The sequence below is a fragment of the Miscanthus floridulus genome, chromosome 6 (assembly GCF_019320115.1).
Source record: "Miscanthus floridulus cultivar M001 chromosome 6, ASM1932011v1, whole genome shotgun sequence".
Classification (NCBI taxonomy): Eukaryota; Viridiplantae; Streptophyta; class Magnoliopsida; order Poales; family Poaceae; genus Miscanthus; species Miscanthus floridulus.
In genome coordinates, this window is record NC_089585.1 from 132975183 (window position 1) to 132988413 (window position 13231).

The window sequence follows — 13231 nt, forward strand, 5'->3', positions numbered from 1 at the left end:
GAAGAGGAAGAAGGACGGCAGGCAGGAGCTGCACATGCCGATGGGGTGCGCCGGCATCCAACTTCGGAACAATCAGGTTAGCGAGTACCCATCCATGTGGCTCTCAACATCCAACAAGGGGTGGCACTCGTAGTGGTTCTACCTCAAGAATGACGCCGCTGCCTCTGTGCCAGAGTTCACCGGGCGCCTGATCAAAGAGGCCCTAGAGCAGTGGAGGAAATGGGGCATCCCAAAGAAGGATAAGAAGAAGATCCCAGACCACATCGCCACCATCCATATCCTAAAGGTGTCATCGGGGCCTACCATGCGAGGAGGGTGGCTCCCTTGATGACGCACGTGCTCCCGCTATACGCGATGGTGCCCGAGGCGTCGTTCTACAAAATGGCGCTTGTCGAGGGAACGCCCCCTAACTCTAAGATCGCACAATGCATTAAGGAGGCAATGGAGCCTTTGTGGGACAACGTGGGTGCCACCCTTGACTTCTTCTACCCAGTGCCGGGGCATCCTCCGATGCTGCCAGAGCCAGGCTACACCGGCTTCGTAAGTTTCCCTTTCTCCTGCCTTCTCTTCAATTGATTTTCTGACCCTGTCGGACTAACTTTGAGAGGGGCAAGACTAGCCGAGAGACCTCATCCTCATGGATCACATGGCTCCACTGCTAAGGGATTCAGCTATAAGGGCGGTGAATCGCACCGAGGGCGAGCGGTTGAGAAAGGCGAAGGAGGACAAGAAGAGGAAGAAGCAGCAGAAGCTGTGGGCATGGGAATGAGGGGAGGACATTGACAACGATGATGACAATGATGATGGTGACAATGACAAGGTGATGGAGGAAGAAGAAATGGTAGCCGATGATATCGAGTGGGACATCCTAGAGAATTAGGATGCGCCGACAGGCATCGGTTTGTCCTTGCAGGCGTCAGGACCCTTCCCATCCCATGGAGGGGAGGGTATGTCTAGGGAACCAGCGGAGGTGGGACGTATTGTTGGCCTACCCTAGGAGCCAACTGAGGTGGGCGGCTCTACCGTCGCACCCGAGGTGCCAGCAGAGGTGGGTGGCCTCGTCGTCGTGCCCCAAGAGCCAAGGGGAGCGGGGATTTCCGCCAACATGCCCCAGGAGCTGCTCGGGGTGAGCCCCTCTACCTAGGAGCAGGGGGCAGGCTTGAAGCGGCCTCATTCCGTTGAGGTGGAGCAAGGGTCAGGGGGTTCGTCCCCTAAACGCATCTACCGCTCGATGGCGCCAAGGTGAGTTATCGATTCCTCTGTTTTTCCTATTTTAGTCAGATTTCATCGTGACTTGTCTTTTTTGTCCTTTGCAGCATCGGCGGGCAGCAAAATCCCTTGGCACTTGCGCCGAAGAAGAGCATTGCCCTCCAATCGGGGCGGTAGCCTTTGGCTGGTGTCGCGTCCATTTTGGGCGAGAGCGGCGCCAGTGTGACCGCGTCGTCGGTCGGTCGGGCGCCGCCCGTGGTGGTGCCTGTGCCCTCGGTGGGATGGGTGGACGCGAGCATTCAAGGGTAGCCTTCGAACATCGTGGAGCAGTCAGTGATGACCATGATACTACTACCGATGGCGGGGCAGACAGGGCTACCGACCATGCTCGTGGTGCCGACCGTGGCGGGCGCGACGCAACCGGCCATGACCCTACCAACGCAGGTAGAGTTGGCAGGGCCATGATAGATGGGTCACAGCCGAGCACGACCGCAGCATTGCCCAAGGCATTGGTGCGACCCATGCCATCGGCGGCCCAAGCGACGGCGCCTGACGTAGGCCAGATAGAGGGGGACATGGCCGAGGGGTCTCTGAGAGTCGTGGTGCTGGGAGAGAGGTTTACGCCCACACCGCTGGCCCCTTCCATCGCTAAAGGGGGTGTCCTATTGGGAATGTCACGGCAATAGGGTTCGCCGGTGCTTGGGGCCGGTAGGGAGTCATCCCTGACCCTGACGTCGGTGGGCAATGGTTCACACACGTGGGGCGAGCCCCTGCTCCAGTGGACAGATCCGCTGGATTCGGTGTCGATGCTTTTTACCCTTGATGACACCATAGAGAGCATGGAGTGGGCGAGCCTTGACGTAGGGATCGCGTCCGTGCTCGAGGCCCTGGACCACGCCACGGGTGCATTGCATGATGTTGTTGTTCCCTCCGACCGAGTATGGTTTGGTCCTGCTTCTTGCCCTTTTCTTCCTCTATATGCTTTCTGTATCCTGACCATCATCTCCCTATAGTCCCTTATAGCTCATAGCCAAGGGAAATCTCGGTTTCTTTGTCAACAGAAGGAAACCTGGGACCGCCTCGTCGAGGAGGCATGGCTACATGGGGAGGTGATAGCTCAGCTCGCCACCGCCTAGCAGAGGGTGGTTGAGCTAACTCCCCTTGCTGAAGAGGTGGCCAATCTTCAGTCGTGGGTGGACGAGGCCCGTCGGGATGCTGACGAGGCCGAGAAGGCTTTCGAGGCCCTATCGCTGAGGTCACGGAAGGATGATGAAGAAGCTGCCAGGGTGAGGAAGGAGCAGGATGAGTTGCTCTAGAGGGACGCTGAAACTCGCCAGCGGATCCTTGACCTTCTGAGCAAGGTTGAGAAAGAAAGGGATCTGAGGCTGGGGGCCGAGGAGAAGCTCATAGCCCTAGAGAAAAGGGTGAGCCTAGATGTCACGATGGTCGCTCGGCTGCGCAAGTAGCGGGATGAGTTGATCCAAACCACGAAGAGGCTCTGCTCGAAATGCAGCGTGGCTCGCCAGGGGTGCGACCAGGCTTTCTGAGACACCGCCATGAACTTGAACTTTGGGGAGAGGTATGATTGGGGTGGTACTAGTTTGATTGTTTGTAACCATGAACTCGCCTTGACCCCCTCCATCTGGTGCTCGCGCTGCTTTGTCTAGGGTGCTCATTAGTGGTGCGGTGACGCACCGGTGACGCGCTCGGGACGCCATCGCACGGAGCGGTCGCATGTGGCCAGGCCACCTCAGCACTCCTCTGCCTCAACCGCCACCGCAGCATGAATTCCAGTGAGCTACTGGTGCTTACCCGCTATCACCACCACCCGATAGTGCTGTAGGTTGTTGCCAGCAGGTGCGCCATCGCAGCAGTTAGCCACGCATCGCTACTACTCATGTCTATGCGTCGCCGAGTCCTTAACCACCGCCTACCCCTGTGGGTTTAGACGTAATGAGTGATTGGCCCTTTTGGCCTGCCGTTGCGAGTCTTGGTTGCCCGACGTAACCACCGTTGCCACTGGTGAGCTACGCTGTCATGAGCATGCGCACTGGAGACCGACCCATTGCAAAGACAACATTTCATACGGTGTTTTGTGCAAAGCTCTAGTCTGGTAAAACAGTGCCACACTATATCGTTTGATTTTCTAAGAGTGTGAGTATTCTTTTGCATAACGCCAAGCGCGCCCGGGCGCCCTGGACTTGGGCCACACTAGGTCATCGTGACTCGCGCGCGGCTGCTCCCAGCGCTGGGCTGTCGGGCCGAATTGGGTTAAGGTCGGCCCTTTTCTTTTTTCCAAGTATTTGCTAATATAGCTTCTAAGCTAAAATTGTAAATTCAATATAAATTTGTGTTGTGGACAAAAAATTGTGAAACCAATTTTGTTAGGTTCCTAAAATCATGACCTATCTGCTAATGTATTTTGTTCACTTAGTTTCATAGAATTTTCGAGAGTAGACTAATTAATTTGAAACACTTAATATGGGTAAAACATGAACTTGTAGGAATTATTGTGATGAATTGGTAGTAGTACTGGCCCTGAAATTTTTACAGTAGATTCCTAACAATGTTTGTAGCTCCATAGGAATTAGTTTATTAAGGTAACTAAATGAGCCCTAGTACAAAAATATATATTTAATCAATCAAATGTCAAAAATAATTGGGGGTTTGTAGAACGAAAACATTTTTTGGAAACGAGCCTCACTTGACCACGTGGATACATGGCTTAGTATGTTAGTCATTAGAGCTAGCTCGTTAGCTTGCGAGACATAATCGTATTTTAGAGTTGCGGTTGTCGTTGATTATTTACGTCCTTGCATTGTATCCTTGTATTTCATGATAGGAGCGATGTTGGATCATGGAGTCATCGGGAGTAGCGGAAGCAGATGGTGACTTGATGATCATGCCACCAAGATGAAAGCTAACTTGGTTATATCTTACCCAGGCAAGCCCCGGTGCATAACCCCTATTATTCTGCACTTTTTCTTACGCTTGTGCATTAAGTTTTAAGGAGTTGAATGAAAACCACTTGCATATATATCCTTATCCTATGAGTCCTACTAGTATTTTAGGTTCGTGTAGATTGCTATGCTATAGGATCTGGTACAAGTCGAGTGATTACCTGTCACTCGTGAGAGATAGGAAAAATATTATTGTTGTTATTATATTACTGTCGACAGAATATCGTTGGCAGTCCTCCGAGGGGTATCCCACGAAGGTAGATTGATCGGTAGAGTGCGAGATCAAGAACAAGAAGGCAATAGAGACACACGAGTTAGACAGGTTTAGGCCGTCGGTATGACGTAATACCCTACTCCTATGGTCTGTTGGTTTGTATTAGCTATTGTATGATATGCCGTGATTTTAGAGGGGGTCCCTGCCCGCCTTATATAGTCCAGGAGGCAGGGTTACAAGTCGGTTAGATCTAAGAGATAACCGGAAAGTAATAACTGATTACAGGAATCTTGGGATCATACATATCCTAACATATTTCGTATTATCCTCAGAATATCTTCCCGATGTCTTGCGGAAGGCACCGAGCAGAGTCGTGCCTCGCAAGGCTTCTTCTTGTGGGCTGGGCCACCCCTAGGGGTGCAGCCCATGTGGTCTACCATGGGTATCTAGGTTCGTACACCCCATAGCTAGTCCCCGAGCGCCTTGTACCCGTTGTGCAACGTCGTCTTAAACTTGTCCGAGCAAGTGTGAACAACACCGAGTAGTCAAGCTTATGGTCCCACCACCATGCTGAACTGCCAGCTACGTGAGCCGTCGTCGAGCAGTGTGAACCATTGCCGAGCAGCACAACCTGTCGCCGAGCAGGGCGACATGTCGTCGAGCACCGTGAATCATCGCCGAGCAGAGTGACCAAAAGTACGGCTTGCCATAAGGGTGTAAGGAGCTCAAGTTTGGAATCAAAAATTTCTCCATAGTAGACCAAGTGTGCCCACTTAGAGTCCGAACAAAGTTGTAGGAGTCAATCTTCCTCTATAATCGTATAGTCTTCGAGAAAAAACCCTGCACACTCACCGCGAGGTGAAGTGTGCCCACTTAGTCCCTGAGCCTGACAGCAGATGATGTAGTCATGTGGTGCCAGGGTCAGAAACTTGAAGAATAGTAGAAAACTAGCCGAGCAGGAAGGCAGTCCCCGAGCGTGTCCCAGAAAAAGACAAAGCACATTCACCGCAAGGTGAAGTGTGCCCAATTAGTCCCCAAGCCTGACAGTAGGTGATGCAATCACATGGTGCCAGGGTCAGAAACAGAAAAACAAAGAAAGACCAATGGAGCAGGCCGCCAGTCCCCATGCTGCAGGTGGAGTTATCGAAGAAATCAAACCGTGGAGAAAAAACCATAGTAAAGGCTCTACAATATCAGTTAATTAGCCTTAATAAATGGTGGAGTAGTCGGCGATATTTCGGCGAGGAGCAACTGACGGTAGCGACAAACGAGCGACGTGGGCTGAGGTTACACAAAAATCCTGGTAACGGCCCATTTAGCCGCATCGGTGAATTCGGAGCGGCACAGATCGCGGGAACAGTTTCCCAAAAACCCTTGAGTCGTAAAAGTGAGGAAAGTGCTTTATAACAGTACCACTACCCCCCATTCTCCCACCTTTGCCACTTCGCCATTTCATCTTCTACCTCATGCACCACACCTCCAGATTCATAGCCACACACGTTGCCGATGCCAGACCACATCCAGATCTGAGTGATGGCGCCAAAGAGGAGAGCCGCGAACTCGAAGAAAACAAGCCCAAAGAAGGCAGGAAGTGGAGCCAGTCACGACGAAGAGTGGGCACCGTCACACACTAGAGAAGTAGAGCTCGAAAGAATGGTGACGGCAGGCATGCTTCCTGACCGCGTTACCACCTGATGGCGTCCAGCCAGTGGTGAGCCCTTTCCAATGCCTAACACCGATGAAGTTGTAGTCTTTGAAGATTATTTCTGGCATGAATTGGGGTTCCCTGTTCATCCTTTCTTGTGAGATCTGTTGGTATTTTGGTCGATTAGTCTGTGCAATCTCCACCCCAACACTATACTACACATCTCGATCTTTATTCACTTCTGTGAGGCGTTTCTTGGGATTCTGCCGCACTTCAACCTCTTTAGACACTTATTTTGGTTAAAGAAGAAAGGCGGCGGTGGCTCGAAGGTGGTCGGTGGCGTATATCTGTAGCTCCGGGATGGAATGGCCAGCAATTATATCAGCGTACCACTGAACACTTCCTTGAAAGGGTGGAATGCCAAGTGGTTTTACAAGAAACAGAACCACCCGGCCGTCCGCTGCGACGTCCACCATATCCCAGAGAACCAAAGAAGCTGGTCGAACAGACCAAGAAGTATCGACATGGCACAAGTGAAGGAGCTCCTTGACTTGATTCAAAGTGTGGAGTTGAGGGGTGAACTTGTGGCAGAAAGCTTCATAGTACGCCGTGTCCAGCCTTGCAAGGAAAGGGCCTACCCTGCCTTTGACTACAAGGGCGACGACGACGGAACCTGGGAGAGACCTGAACGGCTGTCAAGGAAAGAAGTAATAGGTCGCGCCATAGAACTATTCACCTCTAGCGCCTCATTTAGCTGGCCGAAAGAAACAAAGGCCTTCAACTGTACCAACCTACCTCCTCAGGTAATCATCTTAACCTGCATTGTTCAAATGTCGATTTGCCGAGCAGTGAACTGACTTACTTATGCAAAGATCCATTCACAGGACAGAGCAGTATATTTTTCTGATGTGCTGAGAGCTGAATGGCCGCCAGCGGTGGACGTCCGACCAATAGAACACCCTAAAGAAAGTTTCGTCGGTATCTCATCAGAATCTAGAGATTCGGATGTTGATCACACGGCGCGTCCCCTCCCCCTTGTTATCGGAGAAATCTTGGGGGAAACGGGTAGCGGCAGATGAGCCGGCCCAGAAGAAGAGGAAAATAGCGGCGGCTGCTCCCCGCAAACCGGGCGGTATATCACTGGGAGGCGACCAGACCACTCGTCCACGGAGGGCCGTGGTGATGGAGTGGTTTGATGATGACGAAAATACAGTTCCCCCTCCCCTGAGCGTGCAAACAACTTCACGCAGAACACGCATGGAGGAGCAACCAAGGGGAAGCAACGAAGTCCCCGAGCAGCAGGCAACAAAAATCCCCACGGAACAAGTGACGGGAGTCCCCGAGCATCAGGCGGAGCTAAACCCGGTGGTACAAGTGGAGCAAATACCGGAACAATAGGTGGAGCAGAGGCCAACTGTAGGGGAGGACAGACCTCCACCCGATAACACGGGGGTCGACCCCACAGCCGCACCTAGGGGCTCGAACAGGCCTCGCCGATTCAAAAAAGTACACCGGCAGACCAAACGGTAAGTAACCTCGCATTGTTGTTGTTTTGCTATTTGATCTTAGTTTTTTGGGCGATTGACCAAATGTTCTGATGCAGCGCAAGGCACATGGAGGATCCGAAATCGCCCGCCCAGACTGACGAGCAGCCTCGAGCTGATCCCGAGGCGGAGGTAGCGCCTGCCACCCCCATGTCAGGGTCCCCCAATGCTCGGTGACCGGCGAAACAAATAACAACCACTGCAGGTGGAGCTAGAGACGGTGAGGGGCCGACATCAGCAGAGGCCGTCTCGGCAACCATGCCCGAAGCAACGTCGGGTAGCGCCGGACCCTCGGGAGCTGAAACTTTAGTTGCCAGCGAAGCAGCAGAGTCTAGGTCGGCGAGACCAGGGGTGCCCGAGGAGTTAACGGTGCCCCCTGAGGGGTCGCATGTCATGCTCGGACCCACTGTCCGGCCATAGAGCCCCCCTGCGGTGACCCCTACTGCTGTGGAAGAGGAGGACGAGGTCGAGGAGATCGTTCGTGATGAGCCACGAACCCAATCCATCCAAATCCTTTGCAAGCGTGGTGACGAAGTGGTAGTTGTCGAGGAAGAGGACACCCCTAGAGAAATGAGGAGGCTGATTTAACAGAATCGACCAAATCATAAGAACGTAAGTACAAAAACAATCGCCGAAGCGACCAAATTCCTGTACTTAAGCTCCCATAATCCCGGTAGTCCGGAAACCACGAAGGATTTCAACCAACTCTCGATATACAAACCAAGATCGTAGTGATTCAACACAACACATCATCCGTTACAACATTTCACAAGTAGCATTCGAATTACATCCATTAGAGTTTAAATAAAATATTACAAACCAAGTTCGAGTGTGCGGAAGCAACATAGTTTAGTACAAAACATCATAGTTTTCAAATACATTGCCAAGTCTGAGTCATGTCCCACAAAAGCATTATCAGGTACGAGAACTAGTAGAGACCGCGTCCAACGGTCTAGTCTTCATCCCCAGCTGGGAGAAGGCAGTACTTGCAGCAACCAAAGTAGAACTGGTCATCTGCAACAGGTGGGAGATAAACCCTGAGTACGAGAAGGTACTCAGCTAGACTTACCCATCAAAACCAGAAATAAAAGACACCAAGGATCATGCAAGGCTTTTCAGGTGGGCTAGCTTGACACAGTTGCATAAAAGAGCTTATGATTATAGTAACCAATTTAAACTTAGCATCAAGCTTATCATCATTTACCTGTCCACTAGATTAGCACCTATACTAGAGCACTCATTTATTAGGAGCAAACAATATTAACCATAGCAGGTATAATAAGGCTGTCATCATCATCATATCATCATTTCCGAACCATTAAGTTATTTAGTGTATCTACATTGGAGATAAGCCCGTCAAGTTCTCACTAACCGGGAGAGACGGCGACTCGAATCGAATTACAACTCAGCTGAGGGGGTATTCCTAACTCTCACCCTGGCATACTTAGCAAGGGTAGCCGTGGGTCACCTTTGGGACAACTCAGGAACCAAATTCGCGGGTTCGATCAGCGCCAGCACTCTCAGGGATTACCCTTCTGCCAGGACGATCAGGACTTTTAAATCACCTGCCCTTGGACTCACGCCTACGGCTCCCTTCCGAGGCGCACTTTATACTTATCGACTCCTGGCCTGAGGTGAGCTACTCGGCTTCGTGGTCGGTCTCCAGACCCGGCCAACTAAGAGAGAGGCATGCATTCAACATGAACAGGAAAGGCTCCAAGATTCAGTCCTTAAGCGACACAGACAGAGTCACTGCAAATAGGCAAGCCTCCGTCCGATCTTCATTTCAAATTAAGACTGGTTCTTTTCCACGATAGCAAATATAGCCAACCGTGCCATATGTATCTTCCTATATCTCGCAGGTGATAGGAAATCACCTGACTTCTACCGTGTTTAAGCAGGGCTAAGCACTACACGAGCCTAAGCTACATAGGATTCAGGGTATCAATATCTGGACAAGGATTGGATAATCAATGCAGCAAGTGTTTGCATCCAACACCTAAACTTAATGCAACAATATATATGTAACGATAATACTTTAACTGCATTTCAGAAATTAGAAGGCTTAATATGCTCCGGGGCTTGCCTGGGATCCAACACTAGGTTAGTGTTTGTTAGATGACACTCGCTAAGTGAGCATCTCCCATCCAAGCACTTGCCCAGTCCTTCCATCTTCGGGATATATCCACCAAACCAAATCTTCGGGTTTGGCTCCAACATCATATCCTTCACGTGGTGCATCTAGCGTACCTAGATGAGATGCAATATACAAGTGCATAAATATGAAGAATAGTACCATGAGACGCATCACAAAATAGCAAGCAAGACAAGCATAGTTTACACTAACACACTTAAGTACTTTGCGATGCTTAACTTAAACATCACACAATCTATCATGCTAAGATGGCAAAGAAGACGACAACACCAAGCATGACACAAGTTTCCCCAGATCTCAGGTGCTCTAACTCAGTCATCATTCAAGGCATAAGTCACACTTAACAATATACAAGCAAACACTATAATTGGAATCTGCCAATTTCTGGACATGCAAACAGCAGCTACAAGATTTAGCTATAACTGGAGTTATACAAATCCAAATGACTTGCAAGAGGACATTTTGGAAAGCTTATGAAATTATCTACATTTCATCTATAACCATCATAGCATGATTCACAAGTTAAGTAGGTAGAAATTATACATTTACAGAAACTGGTCCACAATTGACAGAGAGCAATCAATTCTGTAACCCAACTTTAAACAGGCATAACTCACAAACCACAAAACCAAATACCACCAAATTTTAACAGCAGCTAGATACATGAATTATCTACAACTTTTATATAAACAAGTTTCACAACAAAGCACATTATCATGAAGAACTTTGCTAAGTTCCCAGATCTGTCCATAAACCACATTTGCAAGAAAATAAATATTAACTTATGTTGCAAACACATAATTAGGCAAAACCAACTTTACCAACATGTCACACATGACTAAAGAACACCAGAAAAACTAGTGTCCAGCTAGCCCACCTCATAAGCCTTGCATGACCCTTGGTGTCCTTTATTTCTGGTTTTGACGGCGGAGTAGTAAAACAAATCGAGGTTAATACTGAATCCTAAATATTCTTCATTGACATTGTTGGTGTCCTTCTGTCATTGTCATTGTGCATTTCCAGGGGATTACTCGAACTGCCGAGCACCGTTACCAGTTGATTAAGAGGATGGAGCCCCTCGCCGAGGAGAACAAAAAACTCAAGGAGGCGATGAACCTTTCAGAGAAGAACATTCAAAGGGCCCAGCGCGAGCGAGACCTTGCTGAGTCCAACACGCGGGACCTAGAATACCAGAAGGGGGTCCTGTCTGAGCACCTGGCGACCGCGAAAGAACAACTTTGGAGCAAGTCCGAGCAGCTGACCACTGCCTCTATACAACTTAAAGATGCTTCCGAGCAATTGGAAAAGCTGCAAAAAAGTCTCTGAGGAGAAGAAAGGTACGTACGATCCACAAAAATGCCTCGCATAGTTGGATACGATTACTTTTGGTGATGAATGATGTACTTGTAGAACAAGACGCGGAGCTCGGTCAACTGCGCCAGGCCCTCGAGCAACTCCGGGAGGAGAAAGCGAAGGAGACAGGGCGAGCGAACAAACTGACCGAGGAGCTGGACGGTGAGTACCCCATGGTCAGGTTTTCTGCTGAGGTAACTGTCTTCCCTGATGGAACTTCAAAATGCATGCAGACTACCGTCGGAGGGTCAAGGCACAATTCGATGTGCTGGAGCAAGACGCCCGTACCCAGAGGAACAAATTTGACGCCGTAGTTGTCGGAATCAAACCAGTGCTCGACTGCATCGAACCGAAAACTGCTCCTCATCCTGACAGCAGGCCACCTCGCCCGGATATCATCATAGAAAGATGCAAGACGGCGTGGGAAAGCTTTAAGAGCTTCAACCGCGACGCCGTTGTTTCCGCCGCTACCCACGCCCTTGCTGTTGTTCAATCCCACTATCCAGCCACTGACCTGGAGGCGATAGGGGGTGGGTACGCCGAAGGGCTGAGCAAAGCAGAGACCCAGCAGATTGAAGATGAGGTGGAGGACGCGGCGAAAAAGTTGGCCGGCGATATATACCTGTTCGGAGAGAATGATGGTAGTGGCGAAGCACAATGATCTCCTCGGTGGACATCATCTGTAATATCTTGACAGTATAGTTAGAATGCGCGAAAGCGTAAGAAACAAATATTCGTCGAATAAATGCTATAAGGTGCATGTATATGTAATATATGCAGTTTGCTTGCAGTTTGGTGAAATAATCTTCGAAGTTTCAAATCCGACGCAATTATGCGTAGTTCAATTAACATCCGATCAGTTGGTCTGCTACTGATTCCTATGGCCTTGGCCAGCCCATAGTCCATAACATCGAGCGCGGAGCCCGTGCACGTGTAGGAGTAACAGACATGACCCAGGAACCATAGCCGACCACCCATGACGTAGAGCGCAGAGCCCGTGGCACGTTTAGTGAAAAATTGGTAGCTGAGTCTTTTCCATAAAAAACAATACTGATCGTGTTCTGGTCGGCAGTTGTTATACAAACTTGGAGATAAAGGCAACACAAGCGGCACCCGAACAATGTATTCTATGTTGAACTCTCGGCCTTGGCTGACCCATAATCCATAACGTTGAGCTCGGAGCCCATAGACATGTAGGAAAAATAGGTTTGACCAAGGGACCATAGCCGACCACCCATAATGTAGACCACGGAGCCCGTAGCACATGTAGGGAGGAATCGGAGACTACGCCGTCTCCGAAGAGAACAGAATTGAAAAAATGTTGCTCTATGATCAAAGAATGTTTTCGCTATATGGAAAACATGCTCGGTGATTTGGAAAAATCGAGTTCGGCGATTTGGAGAAATCGTTCGGCGATTTGGAGAAATCGTGCTTGGCGTTTTGGAGAAATCGTTCGGCGATTTGGACAAATCGTTCGGCGTTTTGGAGAAATCGTTCGGCGATTTGGAGAAATCGTGTTCGGCATTTTGGAGAAATCGTTTGTCGATTTGGAGAAATCGTGTTCGGCGTTTTGGAGAAATCGTGTTCGGCGTTTTGGAGAAATCGTTCGGCGATTTGGAGAAATCGTGTTCGGCGTTTTGGAGAAAACGTGGTCGGCGTAGTTACGGCGATTACGTACTAGAGTTCGTTAGGAAGTAGCATACAGCTCGGCGACCATAAGTAGTTGTTAATCCATAATAGAGACAAAACGGAGACAAGTTATGGAGACCAAAGAACATTACTAAATACAAATTTGTAGAGTATATATCTGTAGTGTTTCAAGGATAGAAACGTATAAGGTGTTCGATGTGCCATGAGTTGGGAACATCAACTCCTTCTAAGTCACTTAGGCGATAAGAACCTGGTCGAGTAACCTCTTTGACGATATAAGGCCCTTCCCAGGGGGAAGAGAGCTTGTGCAAACCATCAGTCTTTTGTATTCTGCAGAGAACGAGATCGCCAACAGCAAATGAACGACCTTTGACGTTTCAATTGTAGTACCTCCGCAAGCCTTCCAGATACTTAGCTGTACGAACATAGGTGATTAGGCGCTCTTCCTCGTCTCTCTCGATGTCCTCAGACTGAACAGCCTCGGCCTACTCTTCATCATAG

General features: G+C 49.6%; 1 protein-coding gene across 1 annotated transcript; it reads left to right on the plus strand.

The window, feature by feature from the left end:
- Positions 1 to 354: 354 nt before the first annotated feature.
- Positions 355 to 11741, plus strand: LOC136461272 (uncharacterized). The gene is made up of 4 exons (XM_066460636.1): positions 355 to 540; positions 10751 to 11045; positions 11138 to 11242; positions 11314 to 11741. The coding sequence occupies exons 1-4, from the start codon at positions 355 to 357 to the stop codon at positions 11739 to 11741; spliced, it is 1014 nt and encodes a 337-aa protein (XP_066316733.1).
- The last annotated feature ends 1490 nt before the right edge of the window (positions 11742 to 13231 follow it).

Coding starts and splice junctions, on each gene's coding strand:
- LOC136461272 (XM_066460636.1), top strand. CDS start 355: ATGGTGCCCGAGGCGTCGTTCTACAAAATGGCGCTTGTCGAGGGAACG. Junction 541..10,750: donor AGCCAGGCTACACCGGCTTC/GTAAGTTTCCCT, acceptor GTGCATTTCCAG/GGGATTACTCGAACTGCCGA. Junction 11,243..11,313: donor ACTGACCGAGGAGCTGGACG/GTGAGTACCCCA, acceptor AAATGCATGCAG/ACTACCGTCGGAGGGTCAAG.